This window comes from Macrotis lagotis, chromosome 3 (genome assembly GCF_037893015.1).
Source record: "Macrotis lagotis isolate mMagLag1 chromosome 3, bilby.v1.9.chrom.fasta, whole genome shotgun sequence".
Taxonomy (NCBI): Eukaryota; Metazoa; Chordata; class Mammalia; order Peramelemorphia; family Peramelidae; genus Macrotis; species Macrotis lagotis.
The window spans coordinates 297,205,094-297,219,231 of NC_133660.1; the positions used below are offsets into that span (position 1 = coordinate 297,205,094).

The 14,138-nt window shown below is 32.5% G+C and overlaps 1 protein-coding gene across 1 annotated transcript; it reads left to right on the forward strand.

Moving 5' to 3' along the window:
- The first annotated feature begins 11,951 nt into the window (after positions 1-11,951).
- On the forward strand, positions 11,952-12,875 carry LOC141516862 (olfactory receptor 10AG1-like). Its single transcript, XM_074227825.1, has one exon. The coding sequence runs from the start codon at positions 11,952-11,954 to the stop codon at positions 12,873-12,875; it is 924 nt and encodes a 307-aa protein (XP_074083926.1).
- The last annotated feature ends 1,263 nt before the right edge of the window (positions 12,876-14,138 follow it).

Sequence of the window (14,138 nt, forward strand, 5' to 3'; positions counted from 1 at the left end):
GCTTACATGAATAAAACGGAAATGATGAGATAAATAAATATGACTTGCATGTACAAAAACTGAAAAAAAAGAATAAATTAAAAATCCCCAATTAAACACCATAATTAGAAATACTGAAAAATCAAAAGAAAGATTGATAAATGTAAAGTTAATCAAACTTGGGAAATAATAAATAAAATTAAGTGTTGGTTTTATGAAAAAATTATAAAATATTTAAACTTGTGGTTAATCTGATTTAAGAAAAAGAAAGAAGAGTACCAGAACAAGAGTATCAAAAATGACAGGAATGAATTCACCACCAATGAGGAGGAAATTAAATTAATAATTTGGAACATTTTTGCCTACCTGTAAGCAAATGATTGTGAAAATCGAAATGAAACAGATGAATATTTTAAAAATATCAATTGCAACAATTAACAGAAGACAACATAAAATACTCAAATAATTCAGTTTGGGGGAAAAAAAAGACATTGAATAGGTGTTAAAGCAACTCCCAAAGAAAAAATCTCTAAGGTCATATGAATTCAGAAGTGAATTCTACCAAACTTTTAAATAAATACTAATTCTAAATTTATATAAAGCATTTGAAAAAATAGGTTATAAAGAGCTATGTGAAATGTCTTCTATAACACATAGTGCTTATATTTATACAATGAAAAATCAAAAGGGAAAAGGAAAATGATGAACCTTTCCCTAATGAACATTGATAAGCAAATTTTAAATAAAAAAATTAGCAAAGCAATTATAGCACGTTGTAACTAGTTTAATACACCATAACCAGGTAGGATTTGTGACATTACTGCCAGGTGAGTTCAGCATTAGGAAAATTATTAGTATAAATGACCAATTTAATAAGAAAACAAACTAAAATCATATTATTATTTCAATAGTTTTGAAAAAAGCTTTTGTAAAAATAAAACACCTATTCCTCTGATAAACCCTAGAGGATACAGGTATAAAAGGAATTTTCCTTAAAATGATAACAGTACCTGTGTAAGATATGCAAGAATTATATGGAAGGGGGAAAAACTTGAAATATTCCCTGTAAGATCAGGGGAGAAACAAGGGGGTCCATATCACCACTAATATTCAATATAATATTAGAATTGCTAAAAGCAATAAGAGAGGGAAAATAAATTGGAGGAATTAGAATAGGCAATGAGGAAACAAAATTCTCACTCATTGCAGATGATATGATGGTATAATTAGAGACTGCTAGAAAATCAATTAAAAACTACTTGAAACAATTAGTACCTTTAGGAAAGGTGCAGGAAAAAATAAACCTACATAAGTTATCTGCATATATATATGTATTACCAAAAATACACAGATGCATGAGTTAGCAAGAAATTTCTTTACGAGTAAATATAGACAACGTAAAGTATTTGGGAGTCTACCTGCCAAGATAAATGCAGAAACTAAAGAAAATCAATTAGGATATTCTTCTGACACAAATAATATCAACACTAAATATCTGGACAAATGTTAATTGCTCATTGATAGGATGAGCTAATATAAAAAATTACAATTCAACACAAATGAATTATTCAGTGACATACCAATTAAATTATGTATTTAATAAACCTAACCAAACAATTTTACTGAGTAAGAAAAAAATAGTATTAAATTCATTAGGAGGAACAAAAGTTCAGAATATCAATACAAATTAATTTAAAAATGCAAAGGAAGATAGATTAACCATACCAGAACTAAAATTATATTATAAAGCATCAGGCATTAAAACTTTTTTGGTAGTGGGTAAAGAAATAAAAGTGATAAATTGGGTACAAAAGAAACAGTAGTAAATGAATCTGCCATTTCAGAAACCCAAATACTCCAGCTTCTGGGGTAAGGACTCACTCTTCAACAAAAACTGCAAGGAAACCTAGAATAGAATATGACATGAACTAGACATAGACCAATATCTCACACCCTTTACCTAGATTGGAAAAATGATTATGGAATTTCAACCTAAAAGGTCATTCCATAAGCCAGTTAGGCGAACAATGAATAGTTTATCTGTTAAATCTACAGGAAGGAGAAGAATTTATGACCCAAAAAGAGATGGAGACCATCATAAAATGAAAAATGAATAATTTTGATTTCTTTAAATTAAATAGTTTTTTCTCTTAAATATAGTCAGTGCAACTGAATGCCGTAAGTTGGGAAAATTTTTATAGTGTTTCTGAACATTTTTTGAAATATATATAGGTAACTTAATTAAATTGAAAAGAATACAATTCATTCCCTCATTGATAAATGGTGAAAGGATATGAACAGGCTCTTCTCAGATGAAGAAATTCAAACTATATGTATATGAAAAAATTCTCTAAATCATTGTTAATTAAGAAATGCAAATTGAAACACATCTGAGATACCATCTCAACCCTATCAGATTGGTCAACATGACAAAAAAGGGAAATAATTAGTGTTGGAAAGAATGTGGGTGACTTTGGACACTAATGCTTTACTGGTGGATTTGAAAACCGATGCAACATTTCTGGGCATCAATTTGTAACTGTGCCAAAATGAAAATAAAACTGTGCATCTCCTTTGAACCAGTAATAACTCTACTTGCTCTGAATCCCAAAGAGACAAAAAAGATGAAACAATATACATGTTCATAAACATTTGTAACAACACTTTTTGTAGTGACAAAGAATGGGAAATTGAGGGAATGTCTATTAATTTGGTTGCTGACTGAACAGATTGTGATTCTACGAGTGGATGGCATACTATTCTTGTGCAAGAAAACATGAGAAGGTGGACGTCGGAAAAGTCTGTAAAATTTTGCATGAACTGAAGTTGAGTGAAGTGAGCAGAACCAGTACCATTATGTGATGATCGACTATGGACTTGCTCTTCTCTGCAGAATAATATTTAAAGATAACTCCAAAGGACCTGTGATGGAAAATAACACCAGCATCCAGAGAGGATGGAGAGAGACTGACAGAGACACAGAGACAGAAACAGAGAGAGAGACAGAAAAAGAAGTTTAGAAGAGGAGTGAACACCTTTCAGAGATTTTTGTGAACAATACTACATTGAATTATTTGTGTCAGAATCGTCAGGACTGTTTTGGTGAACATGATAATGGAAATACAGAAGGTATTAAATGAAATATCAGTACTCCAAAGGGTTTACCAGCAGAATGGTTCATCCATTTCAATGAAAGCTGTATTTAGGGGCAGTTTGAGAGGACCAGACCAGGAGTCAGGAGGACCTGAGTAAAAATCCAGCCTTAGGCATTTAATAATTACCTAACTGTGTGACCTTGGGTAAGTCACAGAACCCCACTGACTTGAAAAAAACCCAATAGAAAGAAACAACAAAGGAAGTACCATTTAATTCCATGAAAACTAAAGTAGGTGATGCAATGGATAGAGCATTGACCTTGGAATCAAGGGGTCCTAAGTTCAAATCCAGAATCAAATACATAATACTTACTCAGTTGTGTGATTTTGGCTAAGTCAGTTAACCCCATTGCCTTGCCAAAATAAAAATACATAAAAAAAGTAAAATATAAGAGAAGTTTAAAGAGGTGTAGGAATTTTGGCTAAATAAGAATTCAGATAAAATTCACTTTAATAAAGATAATAATTATCCAAAGTATTTTTGATACCCTCAAAACTAGCTATGGACTAAAGATATATGCCTCTCCGCTAATTAGTGCTGATGAAGCCACATTGATTATTGATAGTTACATGCTTGATATCAACTGAACATTTCCAAAGTGTTTTAAATGACAATTGACAATCCGTATGGAAGCTACTGATCATTTTCCTCATGTTGAAGTCCATTCACCCCTAGTTGAAGTTCCAAATGAAGAAGGGGGTTGAATGATATTAGGATTTTTTTCATGTGGCAAAACACCTGGGGCTTATTCTATTCTAGCTGAGAATTTTAATTTGGGGCATTCAAAGCTCATATAAAAAACTGACAGAAATTTTATGGTTTATATAACATGAGGGAATTATTCAACTGGGGTTCAATGCTGTCTTCATTGTATTTATCTATAAAGTTAAAGGGAATAGATTGTCCTGTGACAATGAGGGGGTATTCCTCTCTTGTTGATTGCCTGAAGATTCGTGTCAGGTTTCTTTCTAATAAGCTGATTCTTCATCTGGAAAATGGTCACCTACCTGACAGTCAGTGTAGCTTCAGAAAGGTTCAGGGATAGTTGATATGGTGTTTGCTGCCTCACAATTTTAGTAAAAATACCAGGAGCAGAACAGAGATGCTCCATTAGCTAATGAGTAGTTTTGAATATTATAGATGAGTTCCCTTACCTTATTAGTGTACTTTCCAGGGAAGTAAACATTGACAATGTGATTGTCACATGCATTTTTAGTTCAATGTTTGGACTAAGCACCAAAATGAAGATCTGCATAGCTCTTGCAAGGATCTCATTGGAATAACCTGGGTAGTTTACTGCTGCCATGCCAGGAAACTCTGTTGTTTCTATTTAAATTGTCTTAGGAAGATACCCACAACCACCTGACAGGAGAAGATACAAGACACTGAGGTTCTTTCTCAAGTAAAACTGCTAAATTTTCAAAAGTTACTACAGGTAGTGTAATTCCCCATGAGCTGGTCTCATTGTTCAAATGTCCAATGTATACTTGATAAAAAAATCATTTTGTGGAGAAATCACACAGGGCAAGTTCTTGGGTGGAGGCTGTCCAAATAAGCAATACAATGACATTCTCAAGGTCTCTCTTAAGAACTTTGGACTATCCAACATGGGGAACACAGCACAGGACCACTCAGTATGGTGTGCTATCAGAGCAGATGTGCACTATGATTTCTGTGAGCAAGGAAGAATTAAAGTAACTCAAAGGCAAGGTGAGATGCTCAAGTTTAGTTAATCAATCCCAGGTATTTAAATGGCCTATTTGTACACTAGCTGTGGCACAGGTGTGAGCATTCTGGCGAACATATAGATCAGTGCCAGTCAGAGATATTATAAATTGTCTCTAACAAAATGATATCATCTTGTTCCTCTTTGATGATGAAGTATAAGAATCAGAGTGTCTATACACACCACACACACACACACACACACACACACACACACACACACACACACACACACACACACATATATATATATATATATATATATTTGCATCTTCATCTACAACTATAGATATAGCTACATGTAATTATAAGGGATCTATATAAGATATGCAATGAAATAGATACAATTATAATTCTATTCCTAATCATATACGTATGTATATTTCTATATGTTCACTTGTATGTGCATATATAAAGCCACTAGCATGTATGTGGAATTGTGTGCTTGTGATATGATATATATATACATATATATATATAAATATGAGTGTATAATGTATTACATTTAAATATTTAGTCTATAGAACCATACATAAAGTAGCATATGTTTGTTTATAGGTCTGGATATGCACAAATATATGGATATAGACAAATATATACACAGGTATAACATACTTTATAGAGTATACCATAGATATTTCCTGTGCACATTTAATTTTCTCCTGCTATAATATAGATTTGGCTAGATGTGAAAATTTAATGCACATGTGTTGTGATGTACGCTCCCTCTATATATAGTGCTCTAAACTTGAGCATCTCACCTTTCCTTTGAGCTACTTCAATTCTGCCTTGCTCATAGAGCTCTTAGAGCACAGCACCAGCTCTGATGGCACAGCATGCTGAGTGGTGCTGTGCTGTGTCCCCCATGTTGGACAAATCAAAGTTCTTAAGTGATACCTTGAGAGTGTCATTATATGAGGTTCAAGAATATTTACTTATCCAAATACAGGAGATAAGCAATCCTAATGAAAATAATCAAATTTCTTTTGGTATCTCAGATACTTAACAAAATGAAACTCACATTGATCCTGGTGCTGGGAGTAGGTTTCTTGTTGTCGGTCTTTCCTTCTAAATGATGACAAATGACATCAGGATGATGCAAACAAAATGAATTCAAGTGAAGCAGAGCAAAGTCATCAGTCTCACTCTTTGCTTCATAGTCATTGGAGCTTAGGGACAAAACGTAAATCAGAATACCTGGCAATGTTCCACTATGACTCAGGATGACTTTCGAAAGAAATGGAATTGATATTTTATGTATTTTAGGAGATGCTGATATCAGAAACGGTAAGTATGTCAGGGTATGCATTTGTAAGTACCAAAAGAAATAGACATGACTATGAAACGTGTATATAGGAACAAGAAGAAATAAATATATAATAATACTGTACGGAAAAAGCATAAAATATTTGGAAGCATCATAATCCTAGAACAGAGGTCTAATATGTTACTGTTTAAGAATTCCACTTATCTACACATTAACATTTATTGGGAACTCTTCTTTATCTGTCTTTCTGTCTCTCTCTCTCTCTCTCTCTCTCTCTCTCTCTCTCTCTCTCTCTCCATTTCTCCCTTTTCTTGTGTCTTTCTCCATCTCTCTTTCTCTCTTTCAATAATCTTTGTCTCTTGTTCTCTTTTTTCACCCTACGTCTCCCTCTGTTTTGTTCTCTCTGTTTCTGTCTCCCCTCTGTCTGTCTGTCTCTGTTTATCTGTCTCTGTCTCTACCTCTTGCTCCCTAGTACCAGAGTGACACAGTTAAGAAGATCTTCATGTTGTATACCTTAATTCTTATATTGAAAATAAGTCAAAAGATAATTATACATTATGCTTGAAGTTTTTAAATCTCTAAGGTCTTATCTCTAACTTACAGGTGGAAGGCATCAGTAACAATGTCGACCAAGAGCTTAAGGAGAGAAAAGTATTTATAGAAATCACACAAAGTTTTGATGGCTATCCAGTCAGGCTACATATATTAGCACATAAAATATCATTGATTTGATTTATGTTTCTCTAACACATCAGGAAGTCCTTTTTAGAATTTTTATTTATTTACTTATTATGAATTTTACAATTTTTGCCCTGATCTTGCTTCCCTCCCTCCACTCCCCCACAGAAGTCAGTCTGTTAGTGTTTACATTGTTTCCATGGTATACATTGATCTAAGTTGAATATGATTAGAGAGAAATCATATCCTTAAAGAAGAAAAATAAAATATAAAAGAAAGCAAAACTAAAAAAAAGATAATTTTTTTATAAAAATTTAAATTTGATAGTCTTTGGTCTTTGTTAAAACTCCACAATTCTTCCTCTGGATACAGATGGTATTCTCCATTGTGGATACCCCAAATTTGTGCCTGATTGTTGCACTAATGGAAAGAGCAAGTCCATTAACCTTGATCATCACCCCCCATGTTGCTGTTAGGATGTATAGTGTTCTGGTTTTGCTCATTTTCCTTAGCATCAGTTCATGCAAATCCTTTCAAGCTTTCCTGAATTTCCATCTTTCTTGGTTTACAATAGAACATAGTACTTCATCACATACATATACCACAATTTGCTAAGCCATTCCCCAATTGAAGGACATTTACTTGACTTCCAATTCTTTGCCACCACAAACAGGGCTGCTATGAATATTTTTGCACAAGTGATTTTTTTACCCTTTTTCATAATCTCTTTAGGGTATAGGTCCAGTAGTGATATTGCTGGAACAAAGGGTATGCATAGTTTTGTTGCCCTTTGTGCATAATTCCAAATTGCTCTCCAGAAAGGCTGGATGATTTCAGTTTCACAAACAATGTATTAGTGTTCCAGATTTCCTAGATCCCTTCCAACATTCATCATTTTCCTTTCAGTTCATATTGGTCAGTCTGAGAGGTGTGAGATGGTGCCTCGGAAATGCTTGTCTCTAATAAGTAATAAATAATGATTTACAGCAATTTTCATATTACTATGGATCATATTGATATCCTCATCTGTAAATTGCCTTTGTATGTCCTTTTACCATTTGCTAATTAAGGAATGACTTGTTTCTTTGAAAATTTGACTCAGTTCTCTGCATATTTTAGAAATGAGTCCTTTGTCAGAAATACTAGCTGTAAAAATGTTTCCTAATATACTACATTTCTCTTAATTTTGGTTACAATGATTTCATCTGTGCAAAAGCTGTTTAATTTAATGGAATTGAAATTATCTGGTTTTTAATGATGTTCTCCATCTCTTCCTTCATGAAGAACTGCTTCCCTTTCCCTAGATCTCACAGGTAAATTATTTCTTGATCTCTTAGTTTGCTTATAATATTATTTTTATATCTAAATCCTGCATCCATTTTGATCTTATCTTGGTATAGGATGTGAGGAGTTGGTCTAATTCAAGTTTCTTCCATACTAACTTCCAATTTTCCCAACAGTTTTTTTATCAGACAGAGTTTTAATCCCTATAGTTTTAATCCCTTTAGGTTTATCAAAGAGCAGATTACTATAATCATTTCTTGCTATTGCACCTATACTATTGATTCTCTATTGATTGATTGATACTATATTTCTTAGTCAAGTACCAGATAGTTTTGAGGATTGATGCTTTATAATATAATTTATATAATTTATAATATAATTTATATTAATTTATAATATAATTTTAGATCTGATAAGGCTAAGCCATCTCTTTTGCACTTTTTTTCATTAAATCACTGGACATTCTCAACTTTTGATTTCTCCATATGAATATACTTACATTTTTTTCTAACTCATTAAAGTATTTTTTGTAATTTTGATTGATAGGGCACTAAATAAGTAGTTTAAATTTGGTAGGATTGTCCATCAGTAAGTTCTATTCTACATCAGAACTGACAAGGATCCAAATAATAGCAGGACTACTGTCTCCTATTTTATTATAATCAGACCAGGTACCTGACTTCTCAGGATGGTCTTTATCTCTGATTGCTTTACATAACTGTGAAAGTGAAATTTGCATCTGCAAATAGGGGAAGTAGGGGATTGTCAAAGAGCCTGAGCCTACCTTGGTTTCATTTCTGAAGGAACACAGACATTGAGAAGGGGAGAAAATATCAGGTAGAATTGCAAACCCAAATTAGAGATTGATAAACCAATTTCTGATCAGAAATATAGGATAAAAGACATTAAATTTTATTATAAATATGAAACATATATATATATATATATATATATGAACATGAAGAAATATATTATTATACTATACAATAAGTGATAGAGACAGAAACAGGAAAAGTATGCTAAGTAGATGAAAAAGGACAAACAGAATGGACAGGCAATTTTAGCACTAAATGTTAGGTCAAGTGGTAAAGCCTATAAACTGCATCTTGAAAAGTTGCTAATGGTTTATCTATCCAATTGCTCCCTCCTCTAATTTAATGGAGGATTGTGGAAGTCATTTGCCCTGTCCTCATACTTAGAAGCAATTTGGGGAGCAGAAAAGAGACAAATTTATTGAAATCACCCAGGTGAGAAATAATAAAGCCCAGAATCAAGCTTACATCTTCTGATTAATAATCATGTGGTTCAATCACTTAATTTCTGAAACTACACTCTGAATTTAGTACTGTGCCTTCCCACAATCAAGGATTATTGTTCCCAAAGTTCCCTTTAGCAGTAGAATGCTACAGAGGACTGTTTGGTTCAATATATTAGGGAATGGATTTTTCCTAAATATTTGAATTGAAAAATTGAAGAGAACAAGTGATTAATTTTCAATTATGGTAAGGAATAGATAAAACCATACTACTTACTAATTATTTTTCTCACTATAACACTTTAAACCAAGGAATAAAAAAAATCTTTGTTTCCATAACATAGATGAGGAAACTAACATGATTAGAAATGTGACCTTTCAAGAAAGAGATGCTTAGGTTTTACCATACCTAAGTTCTCAATATAGGCCCTTAATGCAGGACTTGGGCTTTTTTTTCCTTATACAACTGCCTCATTATTTTAGATGATTGGATTTTGTGACAGAACACTTTTTCTCTCATTAAAAAAATTAAATATGGTATGGGAGAGGAGCTTTCCCCAGAGAACTAAAGAGGGCAGGAACCATTTCTACTAAAGAGTTATACTTAGCGATTCCATCAAAAATGTAATTTTACTAGGTAATTTAGTCCTTTACAGAGAGTTTGTTGCTGCTTTTTGATGTATTGTACTACCTAAAAGAGAAGAATCATGTGCTTATAAAAAGACAGTTGACCCTACAGTTATGAAAAACTTTGGTTCAAATTTTCACTTTGGCACATTAAGAGCTGTGGAATTTGGGGAAAGGTCATTAAGGTTGATTGTAAGTCTCCTCTGAAAAATCTGAATACCTGGGGTAAATACATTCCACTGCTATTGCACGAAGATACATAAATATATCTAAAACTTTGTGCAAACATTAAAGTAACTTATGTAAGTTATTAGATGACTCTTATTTCCATTGACATAATTGAAGAAGCAAGAATTGAACAGCATTTAATTCTGTCCAAGAAGGTAAGTTGAATTGTTAATTGTCTCACTTGATGTTTCTTTGAATTGAATGGGATGACTTTCATTATGATTTTGAATTTGTTGAATTCCAAGTGATAGAAATTCAAGAGGGGAAGCTACCCAGGTAATAAAAATCACCACCACCATCTAGATAGTTATGCTTCTGATATGTTTTACTTCATGTTCAAGTTTAAATACATGAAATATTATATATTACTAACTTGCCTGTCTCATTTTTCTAGCAAACAGACTTGTGATTGGTGTTCTAGCAAGAATGAGCTGTTCATTATGCCACAATGAAGTATGAAGGAAGAATATAGTCCAGTGAATTTCATAATACTAAAATGTAGGAAGACCTTACTTATAACAAATGAACCTTTAAATTGCAATTTTAAGTACCAGGTAATGGCAGATATATTTTAAGAATCACATAAATCTGAAGTCATAAGACTAAGATTTATTCCACTTACAAATTTCTTGAGCTATACCATTTTCAGGATATAGTTCAAGAGGGACACAATTGTATAAGGGATAACTTTTTCACTTAAGATTCTAAGAACCAAGTAGACTTCACAAGATATATACCTATTTATATATATGTTTAAAGATGAATCAATATATAGATATGTGTGTATGCATATATATATATATGTATATATATAATTATAAATATTTACCTATGTGTATATGTCTGCATAAGTAAGCATAGCTATAAATCTACATAAAAATTTAGAGAGCGATAGACATGGAAAAAGATATAGATATTGATATGGATAAGATATATAAATTTATAACTACATAAGTATAGATATGGATCCAGATTATAGGTATAGATTTGGAAATAGATAGGGATATAGGTATTGTTGGGATATAATTTCATGAATATACATACATAGATATATAGGTATATATATAGATTTAGGTTATATATAGATATGGATATAAATATAAAAATATAGATATATAGATAAGTATAGATTGTAGATAAGATCAGGATATAAATATGTACATATAAATATGTAGATACACAGGTATAGATAAAGAAAAAGATACAAATATAAATAGATAGGTATAGATATAGTAACATTATAGACATGGATATAGATATAGATAAGACAAGGATATAATTATGAATATAAATGCACAGATATATAAGCATAGATATACATTATAGATATCAATATGAATATAGATATAGATTGAGAAAAAATTCAAGTTATGAGAAAGGATTTGTTAATTGACAAATGTCTAATATGGATCCTGCAAAATGGTTATTTATAAAAGGGAGGAAATGTGAAGACTGATAATGGAGTGAAAATTCTACTCAGAAGAGTGAGAAGAAACAACCTGACCATTAAAAGAGTAGTAGCATTATGATAAGTTGAGAATATTGGAGAAAGTATTCTAATACAGAAAATAATGCCATAAGCAACGAAAGATAGACTGAAAGATACAAATTAGTAATAAGTTAAATGTAAGAGGAATATTCCTGATCAAAATATCCAACTTTCTCTTCTTTGACAAAAGGGAAAATGAGAACATGAAGGAAATACATAAGCTGGATCCACATTCATTGTTTCTGCAGGAAAAGAAAGAAACAATGGCAGGGAACAATCTTACAGCTGTGGTGGAATTCATTCTCCTGGGATTTTCTGATCTCCCCAAACTACAAGGATTTCTTTTTGGGATTTTCTTAATCATGTATCTGAGTATACTGACAGGAAATGGCCTCCTCATTATCATAACCAAGATTGACCCAGCTCTCAATACTCCCATGTATTTTTTTCTTGGGAACTTTTCTTTCTTGGAAATATGTTACACATCAGTCACTCTCCCCAGAATGTTGACAGATCTCTGGACTCAGAAGAGAACTATTTCATTCCTAGCTTGTGCTGCACAAACTTGCTTCCTTTACATTCTGGGAGTGGCAGAGTGCTTGCTCCTGGCTGTGATGGCTTATGACCGTTACGTGGCTATCTGCAAGCCTCTTTACTATCCCCTCATCATGAACCACAAGGTCTGTGTGCAACTAGTTGTGGCATCCTGGATTATTGGGGTCCCAGTACTGATAGAGGAGACATATCAAATTTTCTGTTTGAATTTTTGTGGTCCTAACAAACTTAACCATATTTTCTGTGAGGCGCCACCTTTACTGCAGTTGGCATGTGGGGACACATATAAAACAGAGGTCTCTGTCCATTTTGTTGCATTGACATTTGTCATAACTCCCTTTTTATTGATACTCATATCCTATGTCAAAATCATAAGCACCATCGTGAAGTTACCTTCGACCTCAGGGAGATCCAAAGCCTTTTCCACCTGTTCCTCTCACCTCATGGCTGTGGGCTTATTTTATGGGTCTGGAAGTATTGTGTATTTACAACCAAAATCCAGTCATTCTACAGGATCTGTTAAAGTGTTTGCTCTTTTCTATACTATTGTGACACCCATGTTTAATCCTTTGATATACAGTCTGAGAAATAAGGATGTCATTAGTGCACTGAAAAAGCTACTTCCTAAATGAATCAGTTCATAGAACCATGAAAACAATAAAGTTTGTTTTTCCTTTATTTTGCTTCACAATTCTGAGAAAAAAACCATATTTATAGTTCTTTTTGATTGCAATGACTATATATACATCCATGAGAACCAATCAAGAGATTCCATTTGGAAATAAAAGATAACTGCCTAAAATTTCCAATGTCTTTGGCTAGATTGTGACCAAGGTGAAAAAATTATCAATACTCAATTGATTACAATGATCAGTTGATATTCTCTTTCATATATAATTAATTCTAGTATTTTCCTAACATAATTTTGAACAAAAGATGAATGTAATTGTGCTTGGATGGTAGAAGCAGAGAGAGAGAAAGAGAGAGGGAGCGAGAGAGAGAGAGAGAGAGAGAGAGAGAGAGAGAGAGAAGAGACAGACAGAGAATGAGAGAGATTTAGCCAGATATGTAGACAGAAAGAAAGAGTAATTTGATAGAAAAGTGTATAGAGACTGAAAAGGAAAAAGAAATAGAAAGATTAATTTATTCATTAGAGTAAATCAAGGAAATTTGAACCATTTAAAAAATTTTATTCTTTCACTATTATGCCATAAAATTGTTTTGGTTATTAGCCTAATTTTGTGCTTTTTGAGCAAATCATTTTTATCTTCATTTAAAAATACTCTTTCTACATGGTGTAAAAATATTGTAAAATAATGGAAATATTTTCCTCCTATTAATGCATTCTGAGTTTCTCAACAGGTTTTCAAACTTAGAAGACATAGAATTAAGTGAGAAAGCTTTGTTTTGTACAAATATTAAAAAAGAAGAGTGAATGTCTCTATGCTTAAAATTGATAAATTTAAAAATTTTCATAATATTATTTAATTTCATTGAATATCAGATATATATGATTACTTTGGGATCCATTTATTACATTTCACAGAAGAAAAGAAATCTCCTCTAGTGATGAAAGTTAATTTTTTCACACTTTTTTATAAAATAAAAACATGCTTAGTGAGTTGTTGCAGTGGGGTCCATTGGCAAGGCAATCCAGTTGCCTTCTGAATAGTTTTTTTTTAGGTTTTTGCAAGGCAAATGGGGTTAACTGGCTTGCACAAGACCACACAGCTAGGTAATTATTAAGTGTCTGAGATGGGATTTGAACCAAGGTACTCCTGACTCCAGTGCTGGTGCTCTATCCACCGAGCCACCTAGCCACCCCTGAATAGTTGTTTCTTTAAAGATATTCCTTCATTATACCAAGCTTAAATTTCCTTCTCTGTAATTTTAAC

Bases quoted from the DNA above. Each gene is read 5' to 3' on its own strand.
- LOC141516862 (XM_074227825.1), top strand. From the start codon at position 11,952: ATGGCAGGGAACAATCTTACAGCTGTGGTGGAATTCATTCTCCTGGGA.